Genomic DNA, 12652 nt, shown 5'->3' on the forward strand with positions numbered 1-12652 from the left:
AAATTTAGCAAATGACAACTGAGTTATATTATGCTAAAATTTTCTTTCTTACAATTTATCAAATGACAAATGAGTTATGAGCAAATAATACCATATAATTTTTAAAAACATAGTCATTCTTAAATATTTTTTGAATAAATAATTATTTTTAAATTTAATTAACTGAAAATAATATCCGTACAATTGTGTGAGTCAAATTCTAGTTTTATTGATGCATGTTATATATTAGTGATGTATGTTTTAGGTAACATTTTAATGATGCACGTTTTTAAAAATCTATATTATTAAAATTATGCACGTAAGGATAACTCATGAGTTTTTTTGGCTGATTAAATGACATTATGTCCAAATTTATTTAAGGATATTTCATTAAGGTAACTGAAAAAGACAAACAATAAAATAGGAAGTTTAAATTCATTTAAGCATATTTCATTAATGTAACTGAAAAGACAAGTAATAAATTCGGCAATTTTATTCGTTTTAGGATATTTCATAAATGCAACTGAAAAAGACAAACAATAAAATAGGAAGTTTAAATTCATTTAAGCATATTTCATTAATGTAACTGAAAAGACAAGTAATAAATTCGGCAATTTTATTCGTTTTAGGATATTTCATAAATGCAACTGAAAAAGACAAACAATAAAATAGGAAGTTTAAATTCATTTAAGCATATTTCATTAATGTAACTGAAAAGACAAGTAATAAATTCGGCAATTTTATTCGTTTTAGGATATTTCATAAATGCAACTGAAAAAGACAAACAATAAAATAGGAAGTTTAAATTCATTTAAGCATATTTCATTAATGTAACTGAAAAGACAAGTAATAAATTCGGCAATTTTATTCGTTTTAGGATATTTCATAAATGCAACTGAAAAAGACAAACAATAAAATAGGAAGTTTAAATTCATTTAAGCATATTTCATTAATGTAACTGAAAAGACAAGTAATAAATTCGGCAATTTTATTCGTTTTAGGATATTTCATAAATGCAACTGAAAAAGACAAACAATAAAATAGGAAGTTTAAATTCATTTAAGCATATTTCATTAATGTAACTGAAAAGACAAGTAATAAATTCGGCAATTTTATTCGTTTTAGGATATTTCATAAATGCAACTGAAAAAGACAAACAATAAAATAGGAAGTTTAAATTCATTTAAGCATATTTCATTAATGTAACTGAAAAGACAAGTAATAAATTCGGCAATTTTATTCGTTTTAGGATATTTCATAAATGCAACTGAAAAAGACAAGAAAAAAAAGAGTTTAATTAATGAAGTAATAACATTTTCAAATAGGTACTTCTCTTTTAATAATATAAGATGTGACGCAATTAACTTTTGTTCCAAGTTAGGTGATTTTGGATAACGTGCTTATCATCCATGAGCAAAGCGCTCACAAGCTCAAATAAATTGTTATATGGCCGTAAAGACAGATATGATAAAAATATTAAAATATTAGATTTGAGTTTCACTCAACTCGTCATAAAAAACTTTGGATTAGGTGAGTTTTTAATTGAATGGGTCATGCAGTGTATCTTCTCCACTTCTTACTCCCTCCTCGTCAAGGATTCAGTGCATGGTAGGGTAGTAACTTTTACATGGATTTGTCAAGGTGACTCTTTTTTCTTTTTTATTTTTATCCTTTGTTGAGAGGTTCTCTCGGATTTATGTAGTAACATAACTTAGTGGACATCTATTGGAACTGTGAGTGGGACGATACGCTCCACGAATAAATCACAGCATAGCTTGTATGTCTAAAAATCTGTTTCAAATCAGATTATCCGGTGTTAATTGTATCAATCAACTCAAAGCTTCCTCCAATGGAACTCTACGGGTTCATCCAAAATACAGAGTATCTATCATTCTCCTTTTTTATATATTTCCAGTTTTTGTTTATCCCAAGATGCCTCAATGTTATGGCGGAATCTTAAAGTAGTACAAACACAAAGATTATAAGAAGTTTTCTTCTTATTAGATTTAGAAACTCACTCAAAACTAAATCTCTCAATGTGTTTCTCTTGATGGAACATCTCTCCATGAGAATTTTTTATATAGGACGAAGCTACATCTTTTCCTAATAATAATATGGAAACATTCATAAGCTCGATATGTTTTCATTTTTCTTTAACCCATCAAACTTCACTTTAATGAGTTAACTTGCTCCTCAAGTTAATTGGAATTATCCAACATTCTCCTCCTTTATTCTAACTTGAATCTTAGGTATGTTGATCTTCTGAACTCCGATGAACTTGCACATTGCTTCGAACTTGATCCTTGCCAATGGTTTAGTGAGTATGTTTTCCTTCTGCTCCACTCCAGGTACGTGCTTCACTTCGATCAAGTCGAACTCCACACATTCTCGAATGAAATGGTACTTCGAGAGTATGTGTTTGCTTCTACCGTGAAACACACGGGTTCTTGGTGAGGGCTATCGCTGACTTGTTGTCAATCTTCAACACGACCTTCTTGTCTTCTTTGTTCATGATCTCGACCATCAACTCCTTTAACCATATTGCTTGTTTTGCAGCTTCCGTAGCTGCCATGAACTCCGCCTCACATGAAGAAAGTGCTACGGTGGGTTGCTTACACGATGTCCATGTAATCGGCGATGTTCCAAGATAGAACATAAACCCCATTGTGTTTCTTCCATCATCAAAGTCTATGTTATGACTGATGTCACTGTAACCTGTAATCTCCGTTGTTCCATCCCGTTTGAAGAAGAGACCATACTTAGTGGTGCCCTTTATATATCGTAGTAGATGCTTCATTGCTTCTCCATGACTCTCTCTTGGACTCTTCCTATATCTGCTTAATACACCAACCGAAAACGCCAAGTCCGGTCGAGTATGAAGAAGATACCTTAAGCATCCTATGGTGCTTCGATACGATGTTGCATCAATCTCAGGCTCCTCCTCTGCATTTGATATTTTCAAACTCGTGTGCATCGGAACATGAGTATAGTTACATGACTCCATCTTCGTCTTGACAAGTATACCTTGCGTGTATCCTCCTTGCTTGATTCGAATAGTGCTGGGAATATGAATCATTATCCGCGGGCCCCGCCCCGTTTGACCCGCTGCGGGGCGGGTGCAGGTCCAGTGATTTGAAAAATTTGGTTCGCGGGTACGGGTGCGGGTTGAGTGATTTTTATGCGGAGCGGGTGCGGGTCAGCCAAAATTCAACTGCGGGTACCCGCCATCCCACAAAAATTAAAAAAAAAGATTTTTTTTTAAAAATATTATTTTTAAACAATTTTTTTAAAAATTTTATTTAATTTTAATTATAAATAGATTAATTTTATTATTTTTAATAAAAAATATTTAAAATATTAAATTTTATTATTATTTTTAATAAAAAGTATTTAAAATATTAAGTTTTATTATTTTTTAATAAAAATATTTAAATTAATAATTTTTATTATTAATAATATTATCCGCGGTTCTAGCGGATCACCCGCGGGTTTAAGCGGGGCGGGTGCGGATTTCATATTTTCTTCTTGCGGGTCAAGCTGGTCAAATTTTTTGAGTCAAAAAATCAGTCAACCTGCGGGTTGGCGGGTCGCGGGTTTGACCCGCAACCCAGCTCTAGATTCGAATGCCATCAGCTCCTTGCGTTACTTCTATACCAAGATAGTATGTAAGCATCCTGAGGTCTGACATCTCAGGTGAATAAGAAGAAGTTGGGTTGCGGGTTAAACCCGCAACCCGCCAACCCGCGGGTTGACTGATTTTTTTGACATCGATATGAGGAAGCTTGAATGATCCTAGTTCTTCGTCCACGTTTGTTGATAGTGTAGACCAATCCTAACTTTTCTTCTCGTCAAAGATTACATCTCTACTAACAACTACCTTCTTCGTGACAGGATCATAGAGCCTGTAAGCTTTTGAGCCGGGCTCTGTGCCTAGGTTGATCACCATCCTCGATCGATCATCCAGCTTCTTGAGATGAGGACTGTTGATTTTTGCGAAAGCTACACATCCAAAAATCCTTAGATGCTCAATGTTCGGTTTCTTAACATACAAGCCTTCGTATGTAGTCTTGTTTTCCAAAGCCTTTGTAGCAATGCGGTTTATGAGATACGTTGAATGACGTACTGCTTCTCCCCATAGCTGATTAGGTATCTTCGTAGCTTTCTTCACAAAAACGAATGAACTCAGAAGATGTGAACTCTCCTCCTCTGTCGGTGCGAAAACTCTTGAGTTTTAGCTTCGTTTGATTCCGCACCTGCTCCTTAAACTTTTTCTTGAGTAATCATCAATTAAGACAAATGCATATCTATTGTTTGTTGGTGTTGATGGTGATATCGGACCACACAAGTCACCATGTACCAACTCCAATGCGTGTGATGCTCGATACTTTTCTTTAGGCGGGAAAGACTTCCGAATTTACTTCCCAACTAAGGAGGCACTACAAACGTATTTCTCGTGTATCACATGAGGCATCCATACTACCATATCCTTGTCTACCATATTCGTCATGACTCCAAAGTTCACATGTCCTAGCCATGCATGCCACGTCCATGTAACATCAGTTTCTTGTATTTGAAGACACTTCGGATATTCAACCTCCATTGGCGTCGTCGGTTTGGTTGCCTTGCGACTTGTACTAATAGCCTTCCACAGGGATCTTTTAGCATCAGTAAGTCTTCTTTTATATTAACCTCACAACCCATCTCGGTTGCTTGTCCAAGACAAGGAATGTAGTAGATGTCTTTGAGTGCTCTTATCTCCTCTGTTTTTCCGATGAACATGATCGAACCTTTCCCAACAATCTCGACGTTTGATCCATCACCAAATTTGACTTTGCCTTTGATGCTCTTGTCTAGGTTTGAGAAGAACTCTCTCTTGCCTGTCATATGGTTACTTGCACCATTGTCAAGGTACCATATACTCGTATTTCCATCGCATTCATCAAACCTCTTAGGAAACACTCTCTCTTCGTTGAGGAATACTACTTCATGCATATATAATGCATCTGCTTCTTGTGTTTCCGTTAGGTTAGCTTCTTCTCTTGGTCGTGTAGGACAATGTGACACGAAGTGCCCCATCTTGTCGCATCTCCAATATTTAACTTTAGAGTAGTCTTTCTTGGTCTTGTCCGAAGCTTCTCCTCCTTTGTTATGACCATCAAAACCATTAGACCTTCCTCGTCCTCTTCCCCTTCCACCATTAGCTCTACCTCTGCCTCTTCTTCGTGAGTTATTATGGCTTCCACGACCTTGTGTATCATTCTTTACAAACATTAGCTTCGATTGATCTTCATCTTGGGTTTCTTCTTTTATGCATTCTTCAAAAGCCTTCAATCTCCCAACAATGTCTTTGAATCCGGTTGAATTTAGATCCAACACTTGTTCTAACGAAGCTACAATGTGAATGAACTTTGTTCTTGGAAGTCCCTTCAAAAACTTCTTTACCATCTTCGATTCTTTCATTGTCTCTCCTAACGCGGTTGTTCTCGATGCTAAGCCTGAAAGTTTTCCTGCATAGTCATCCACCGTGTCTGTGTCTGCCATCTTCAGTTTGTCGAACTCAGACATCAAAGTCTGTAACCTCGCTTCTCTCACGCGATCAGCACCTAGGTTACGGGATTTGATAGCTTTCCAAATCTTCTTCGATGTATCATGTTCTCCTATCTGAAGTATTAGCGCTTCTGGGACAGATTGAAAGATCAGAGCAATCACCATATTGTTCTTCTTTGCATCATCACTCCCTAGATCAGTTGTATCCCAAACTTCGTATAAACGAAGCATCACTTTCATTCGCATCACTTTCATTCGCATCGACCATACGGTGTAGTTGGTCGATGATAGCATCAGACATCGTATGTCCTTCTTCATCTCAAGACCTTTATCACGTCCTTGAGAATTGTTATCGTCTCCCATGTCTTGATCGAGTTGCAACTCCTCTTGTAAACGATCTTCAAAACCTGGAACTCTGATACCAATTAAAGTTGCACAAACACAAAGATTATAAGAACTTCTCTTCTAAATCTCTCGATGTGTTTCTCTTGATGGAACATTTCTCCATGAGAACTCTTTATATAGGACGAAGCTACATCTTTTCCTAATAATATATTGAAGCATTCCTAAGCTCGATATGTTTTCCTTTTTCCTTAACTCATCAAACTTCACTTTAATAAGTTAACTTACTCCTCGAATTAATTTGAATTATCCAACAGAATCTGTTGCAAAATAAGCACTTTGTATGCACACTTCTTCACCATCTACCTAGTTTGGAATTATCTGATTTTATTAAAGTTGGTGTTCAAAAGAAATGAAGGGTAGATTTACAAGAGTGAGAATGTGAATAAAGTAAGAAATAATCATAAAAAGTAGAGATATTAACGGAATTGAACACTTTTAAATTGTGTGAAGGGGAAAACAATTCATCTTTATGAATTATATGAAATATGTTATTGACAATAAGGTTATCCACACATCAAGGATTTCTCAACTATATTTTTTTATTATTTATATTTTATACGATTATGAAGTAAATATTATTATTTTCTCATTTAATATATTTTTATATTACTTTTTAGAAAAATAATAGATTGATATCCCAAAATATTTTACAACAAAATACCCAATCAATCAAGAATGAATTGGTACAACAATATATACAACTGAAATCTAAGCAAAAGGTGAAAAAAAACCCAAGTTTTCTAATGATCTCACTGGTTCTTTGTATTCAATTTCGATATATTCATAAGTTTTTTAGGACACATCATCTTAATTTTTTTTATATAAAATGATATAAGTATTCATACGAAAACCCAATATCTGAACAACCAGTTGTTGAAGTTTTCCGCTCTCTCTCTCTCTTTTCTATCTCTAAAGCTTTCAGAGAGTGAGCGATGTCGACTTTTGTTTGCCGGTATCTTTTTCCGGCCTCGTTTCCCGTTGTTCGGGCTTTGGTCTCCGGCAAGCGATGACTTCTTTAGCATCGTCTTGGCTGGCTCTTGTCTCCGGGAATCGGTGGCTCCGTTAGCACCGTATTCGTCGGCTTTAATCCGGATTTGTTCAGGTCCTTTTGTTTTTTTATTTTCTTTTTCTTACCTGAGCTTCTATGATCTCCCGTTCGTTTCTTTGGTGTATTGATCTACAAACCGGATTGTTTTTCTCTCCCCTATGTTTGGGTCGTGTCATCTTCAGGCTAATTTAATATTTAAAGATGTTTGTTGTTGAATTTCAGAGAAATCTGGTGTTATTAGATCAATTGCATGCTTATGAAACTTCTATCTGATGAAGCGAGGTTCTTTGGCTATCCTTGTTGGATTTGATCTCTCGGGTCTGACGACCCAGTTATTGGGCGTTTGTTGCTTTGGATCATAATCTCTCCGGTGAAACGGAGCTCCGATGACGATCTCTGACTCGGCGGTAGTAAGCGGTGGTTTTTCGTTACAAGGACATGTGTTTTCTCTTCGCTACGCGATCGTACGCGTGTTCTCGAGCCTCCACGTGGTTAATTAGTCTTTTTTCTGTTTGGGCCTGGTTTGGGCTCCAGGTTGTATAGTGTTTTATCTTTTGGTTGGGCTTGTTGTATGCCTCGATCATTTTTCTGGTACTGGGTTTTGAAATAATAAAATGATGTACAGAGAAAAAAAAAAAGAACAACCAATTGTTAGCTCCCGTAGGAGTTCACCAAAAAAAGAAGAAGCAAATCTCCACATCCACATCAGAAAATATATAACACAAACAAATAGTTCAATATTTGATCAAAAAAAAAAAAAAAAAAATACACACGAATACATCACCGCGCGCAATGAAAACCTCAAATAGACACCAAACACAACAAAAAGACAACAATCACGCTGACCAATCAATATTATTCAATTATTGTTGCAACACATCTGTCTTTTACGCCAACTTGCATGTGATATTGCATGTATCATTAATATCAGTGGGAGATGAAAGTATGAAAATTTTCCGGTTATTCGGGTCAACCATTCGAAGAACACAAAATTCCTCTAGAGATGCTTCTTTATTGCAATTTGGACGTATTATCTCACCAAATGATTTATTTGTAGACCGTAACATATTATAAGTCCATGCACCTGTCAATGCTCCGACAACAGGTGCAACTATGTATATCCATAAATCCTTATAACATCCCCATATATATGCAGGGGCCAAGCTTCTTGCTGGATTCATTGATGCTCCCGAGATTGGCCTAATCGATTAACAAATCATTTTCTTGCACATATTGTTATAACATTCATAATACCTTTGTAATATATATTATAATGGTTTTTCGATATACGTACCCGCCGAATAAGATGTCGAGTACTACAGTTGCACCAATCGCAAGGCCTGCAAATGATCTGTTGGCTCTTTTATCAGTAGCTACAGCCGAAATAACAAACAACAAGTTGAAAGTAGCGAAGAATTCCACTACGAACGCCGCCGTGTTGGAACTTGACGGGTGTGTTCCCACATAAATAGCGCCTTTGAGGCTACAACCATTGTTGTTCAGATTGAATAAGAGCCGAAGAGATTCTATCGCTAAGGTTGATCCGAGAACTTGAGCGGCAATATACCCTGGAACCTATATAAAAAGATTGATCATAACTTTATATTATACCTACGGTTTATGCAGTGGCAGATGTAGAGCCAACAAGGGTGGGGCATCTGCCCCCTTGGATTTAAAAAAAAAATTATTTACTAAATTATAATGAATTTTGAAGAAATTGGATAAATTTGCCCCCCCCCCTCCATAAAACCTCAAACCTAGGGTTAAGTATGCCTCATTTGTAAGTTTAAAAATTTTACCCCCCCCCCATTATAAAACTTTCTAGATCCACCACTGGATTTATGGATCTAGTTCGTATTATGAAATTTTCTGAAAAAGGGAAAAGTATATGCAGAGTAAAATATGAGAAAACGTTTTGATATGATTAAAATATTTCGGAAGACATTCATATTTCGAGATCATAGGGTGATAAAAAATATTATCATGCATATGCATGATGTTAACGTAAATCATATCTTGTCATTTCATGAACCGCATCATGTCATATAAAATGCTATATTATTCTTTTTGATGGGTAAAATATATATATGAGAGAACGTTTTGATTTGATTAAAAATTATCGGAAATATAATTTTTTTGAATTATTTCATATGAATAAAAGATGTTATCATGCATTAATGTATGATTCACGTAAATATCTTGTCATTTCGTCCGCCGCATCATGTCATATAATACCCGATATTATTTTAGATGGGTAAAATAGTAACATTTATAAAAATATAAGAACTGAATTTGATAGTATGGTTTTCTTCTCTCGTCACCTGTTTTAATGGAAATTTTCTAGAAGAAGCAAGCGCAATGGTAATAGCAGGGTTGAAATGTGCACCGGAGATATGACCTATCGAGTAGGTCATAACCATTACGCTTAAACCCCATGTCAAAGCTATGCCAGGAAGTGTCACCGGTTTACCGTATGTATCATTTACCACGATTGCCGAGCAGCCAGCAAATACCAGAGAGAATGTCCCCACGAACTCGCCAAACAACTAGAGTATACAAGAATGCGCTTTAATTATATATATATATATAACAATTAAACTCAATCTTAAGTTTACAAAAAAAAACTCAATTTCATCATCATCACATATGATAACTAAACCGAGTTTGAGTTCAATGGTACTGATCTCGTTTTCAATATCTAAAACACCATAGCTACGAAATAGAATAGTTAGCTAAAATATTAAACTCTTTTAAACTACGTTTTAGAAACAATAAGTCTACCGAACTGATCCTGTATAGATGCTAATTGGGTTTGATTATTATACTTCAAATTTTGAATGTTGTAAAAAGCCAAATATTTGAACGAAAGTCGAAACGAAACGTGCATATCAATGTTCGATAAAATAAAGAAAGCGTATCATTACCTTTTGAACGAAGGATATGAATATAGGAGGGCGGGGAGAATCTTGTGAGCGGGAACCACCACCGGATCTACCATCTTCGATGTCTAAGTTGGCGGTTTGTGTCTGAGCAGTAATATTTGCCATTGATGAGAGACTTTTCTCCAAAAATGTTTATGGTTTTGTGGATTACTCTAGTTTGTGTTCGTTTATAAGCAAATGACTAACGCATGTTGACGAATTATTCCTAGAATAAAGACTGATTTTGATAAAATTTTTACACCCAAATATATGAAAATAGCAACAACAAAAAAAAAAATCATAGCAGAGGCGGACCTAAGGGAGTGTGGAAATTGCCAGGTACACAAATTTCAAATAGTTTTAGTTTATATGGTTTTATAAAAAAATATTAGCATGCAGGTTAAATCTCCTTATATTATATATTGCCCTATTATTCACACGTCACATTGATGTGGGATTTTAAATAGTTTTGTTTTGTAATGGTTTTACACAAAAAGATCAGCAGGTTAAATCTCCCTTAATATTTATGTTATAATATAGTATGCCACAATAATACGTTTTAGATCTTCCTTTGAGTTCATAGTTCTTTATTTTTGTCACAAAAATAAGGCATGTGATTTGTGGTTCTTTGCTTAAGAAACATGTAAAGTATGTAAAACTCTGTTAGTAAGAAAATATCGATTAATTCAATTTTTTCGTAAACGTAAACTCCTAAAAACATAGATCGCCAAAATATAAGTATATTGAGCTTTGAAGAATAAATGACTAGGTCGACATTGACAGATCTGAACGGTTTGTAAAATGTGGTTTCCTAAAAAGAAAGGTGATTCCCTCAAGAATTGGAGATGTTGAAACTTCTCGCAAAATAATATAGGTGGCAAGTGAAATGCAGTTTTGTTGGATAAATATATTTGAAATGCGTTTCTGTATATGATCTCACCAAAGATTTACTATGTACATTACTGGTTTTCCCGTTACCACTCAATGCACATTTTGCGGTTGTTGGCGTTTTGCAACAATCACTCGAACCGTTCTAAACCGCTTCAAACCGTTCTAAACCTCTTAGATTCAAAAGATGGTTTCAGCTAGCGTTTGTGATTGCGCAAGGGTAAATTTTTTTTTTTTCAAAATCAATATAAATACAAAAATTAAAATTTTAAATTGAAATAATAGAAATACTAAAATATATCTATCATATTTTAATTTATATTATATTTTTTAAAAATAAAAAAATTTAATTTTATAAAAAAATAAAAAAATATATTTTTAAATTATATTTTTAAATTTTTAAAAATTATATAAAATGTAAATATTGTTAATTTATTATTTAACCGATGCTGTATTTGGTGGTTAACCAGTCATAAATATTCTGCAAACGCACAAATTTCTAACCGTAGTACCAGTCGTACAAATCTCTCAAAACGTTAATCATCCGCATCCGAAAACTTCCGCAACCGCAACTGCTGCGGTTACACTAGCCAGACCCATTGTTGTAATGAAACTTTAAATTAGTTTCACATACACAATTTTCAATAACATAAAAAACAATTTTGTAAAATTTACTTATTTTGTACTATTTCTTAACATACATGAATATATATGAATATAATGAGTACGATTTATGGTTTTACTAATAATCTCAAAATTTATTCCATTTCTTTTTTAATTCTACAAATAACTATTTATTTTATTCAGCACCGCAAATTTTGTGTCCAGCCCAGTAGCCCACCACGCCCTGTGAAATGAAAGCCTATTTCACATAATTTGTTGCATTGATTCTGGGATCGTTAGGTTTACTAGCTGTGGGTAAATAACAATGGAAACATACACATAATTGTTTTAGCATTTTATTCTCAAAAACTTTAATTTTAATGTTTATTATTGTAAGTATTTGGTCATTATGTAAAAGAGCTATTTAAAAATATTTTATAGTTAAAAAATCTTATTCAACTACATTTCTTGATTGGATGTCAAATTAGTTAAAAATCATTTTCACAATGATTGCATTATGAAAGTTTAGTCAAAAAGCAAATGATTGCATTATGTATTGAATTTTACTTAAACGGAACAAAAGAAGAATTGGTATGATCTTGTTAACGGGAGGCAAAGCAGAAGATATGTGATTTCCTGAGATGTTCTATGCAGTTCGTGAAGTATTACATGGTGTGTCAAAATATGTGTCAAGATGTATGTCAAGATGTTGGGTTATGAAGTTGCTTACAAAGAGTTTGTCGATTGTGATTACGTGTGTAAGTGGAGCTTAGAAAAGGAAAGAAAATATCTTGTTCAAAACAAATAAAGTTTTTCATTATGCTAAGTGGTTTTATTTGGAAAATAAGTGTTATTTGCAAAGGAATAAGAAATTTCCATACTTGGAAATGGAAGTTCATTAAACTGTACTTAATGAATTTGAAGAGAAAGTTTTAGGTTTATTATACAAGGAGGGATGTGCCTTATGAGAAGACAAGCACCCAGAGATTAAAGTGAGAGAGAGTTTTCATTGTGAAGTTTTATTGTGTTTTTGTTGAGTGTTGACGTTGGTGTTGACGTAGTGTCTGACGGAGTGTTCTGTTGTACTTGGTGTTGCGACGTTGCTGTTGGCATTGCGTGTAGCAGAGTTGTTCGTTGTGGTGTGGTAACCAAGCTATGCGTTGGTGTTGACGTGCTCGTTGGTATCTTTGGTGTGCGTTAGGTGTTGACGTACTTAGTGATGTACTTGGTGAAGTACTCGGTGACGTACCTTCAGAGACTT

The 12652-nt window shown here is 34.5% G+C and overlaps 1 protein-coding gene and 1 pseudogene across 1 annotated transcript; both read right to left on the reverse strand.

The window, feature by feature from the left end:
- Positions 1–3811: 3811 nt before the first annotated feature.
- On the reverse strand, positions 3812–5889 carry LOC106344950. The gene is made up of 3 exons (XM_013784237.1): positions 4669–5889; positions 4424–4621; positions 3812–4141 (listed from the first exon to the last, which is right to left on the reverse strand). The coding sequence occupies exons 1-3, from the start codon at positions 5887–5889 to the stop codon at positions 3812–3814; spliced, it is 1749 nt and encodes a 582-aa protein (XP_013639691.1).
- A 1977-nt stretch (positions 5890–7866) lies between these two features.
- LOC106344951 lies at positions 7867–10062 on the reverse strand (annotated as a pseudogene).
- Between the last annotated feature and the right edge of the window lie 2590 nt (positions 10063–12652).

The sequence above is a fragment of the Brassica oleracea genome, chromosome C5 (genome assembly GCF_000695525.1).
Source record: "Brassica oleracea var. oleracea cultivar TO1000 chromosome C5, BOL, whole genome shotgun sequence".
NCBI classification, from domain to species: domain Eukaryota; kingdom Viridiplantae; phylum Streptophyta; class Magnoliopsida; order Brassicales; family Brassicaceae; genus Brassica; species Brassica oleracea.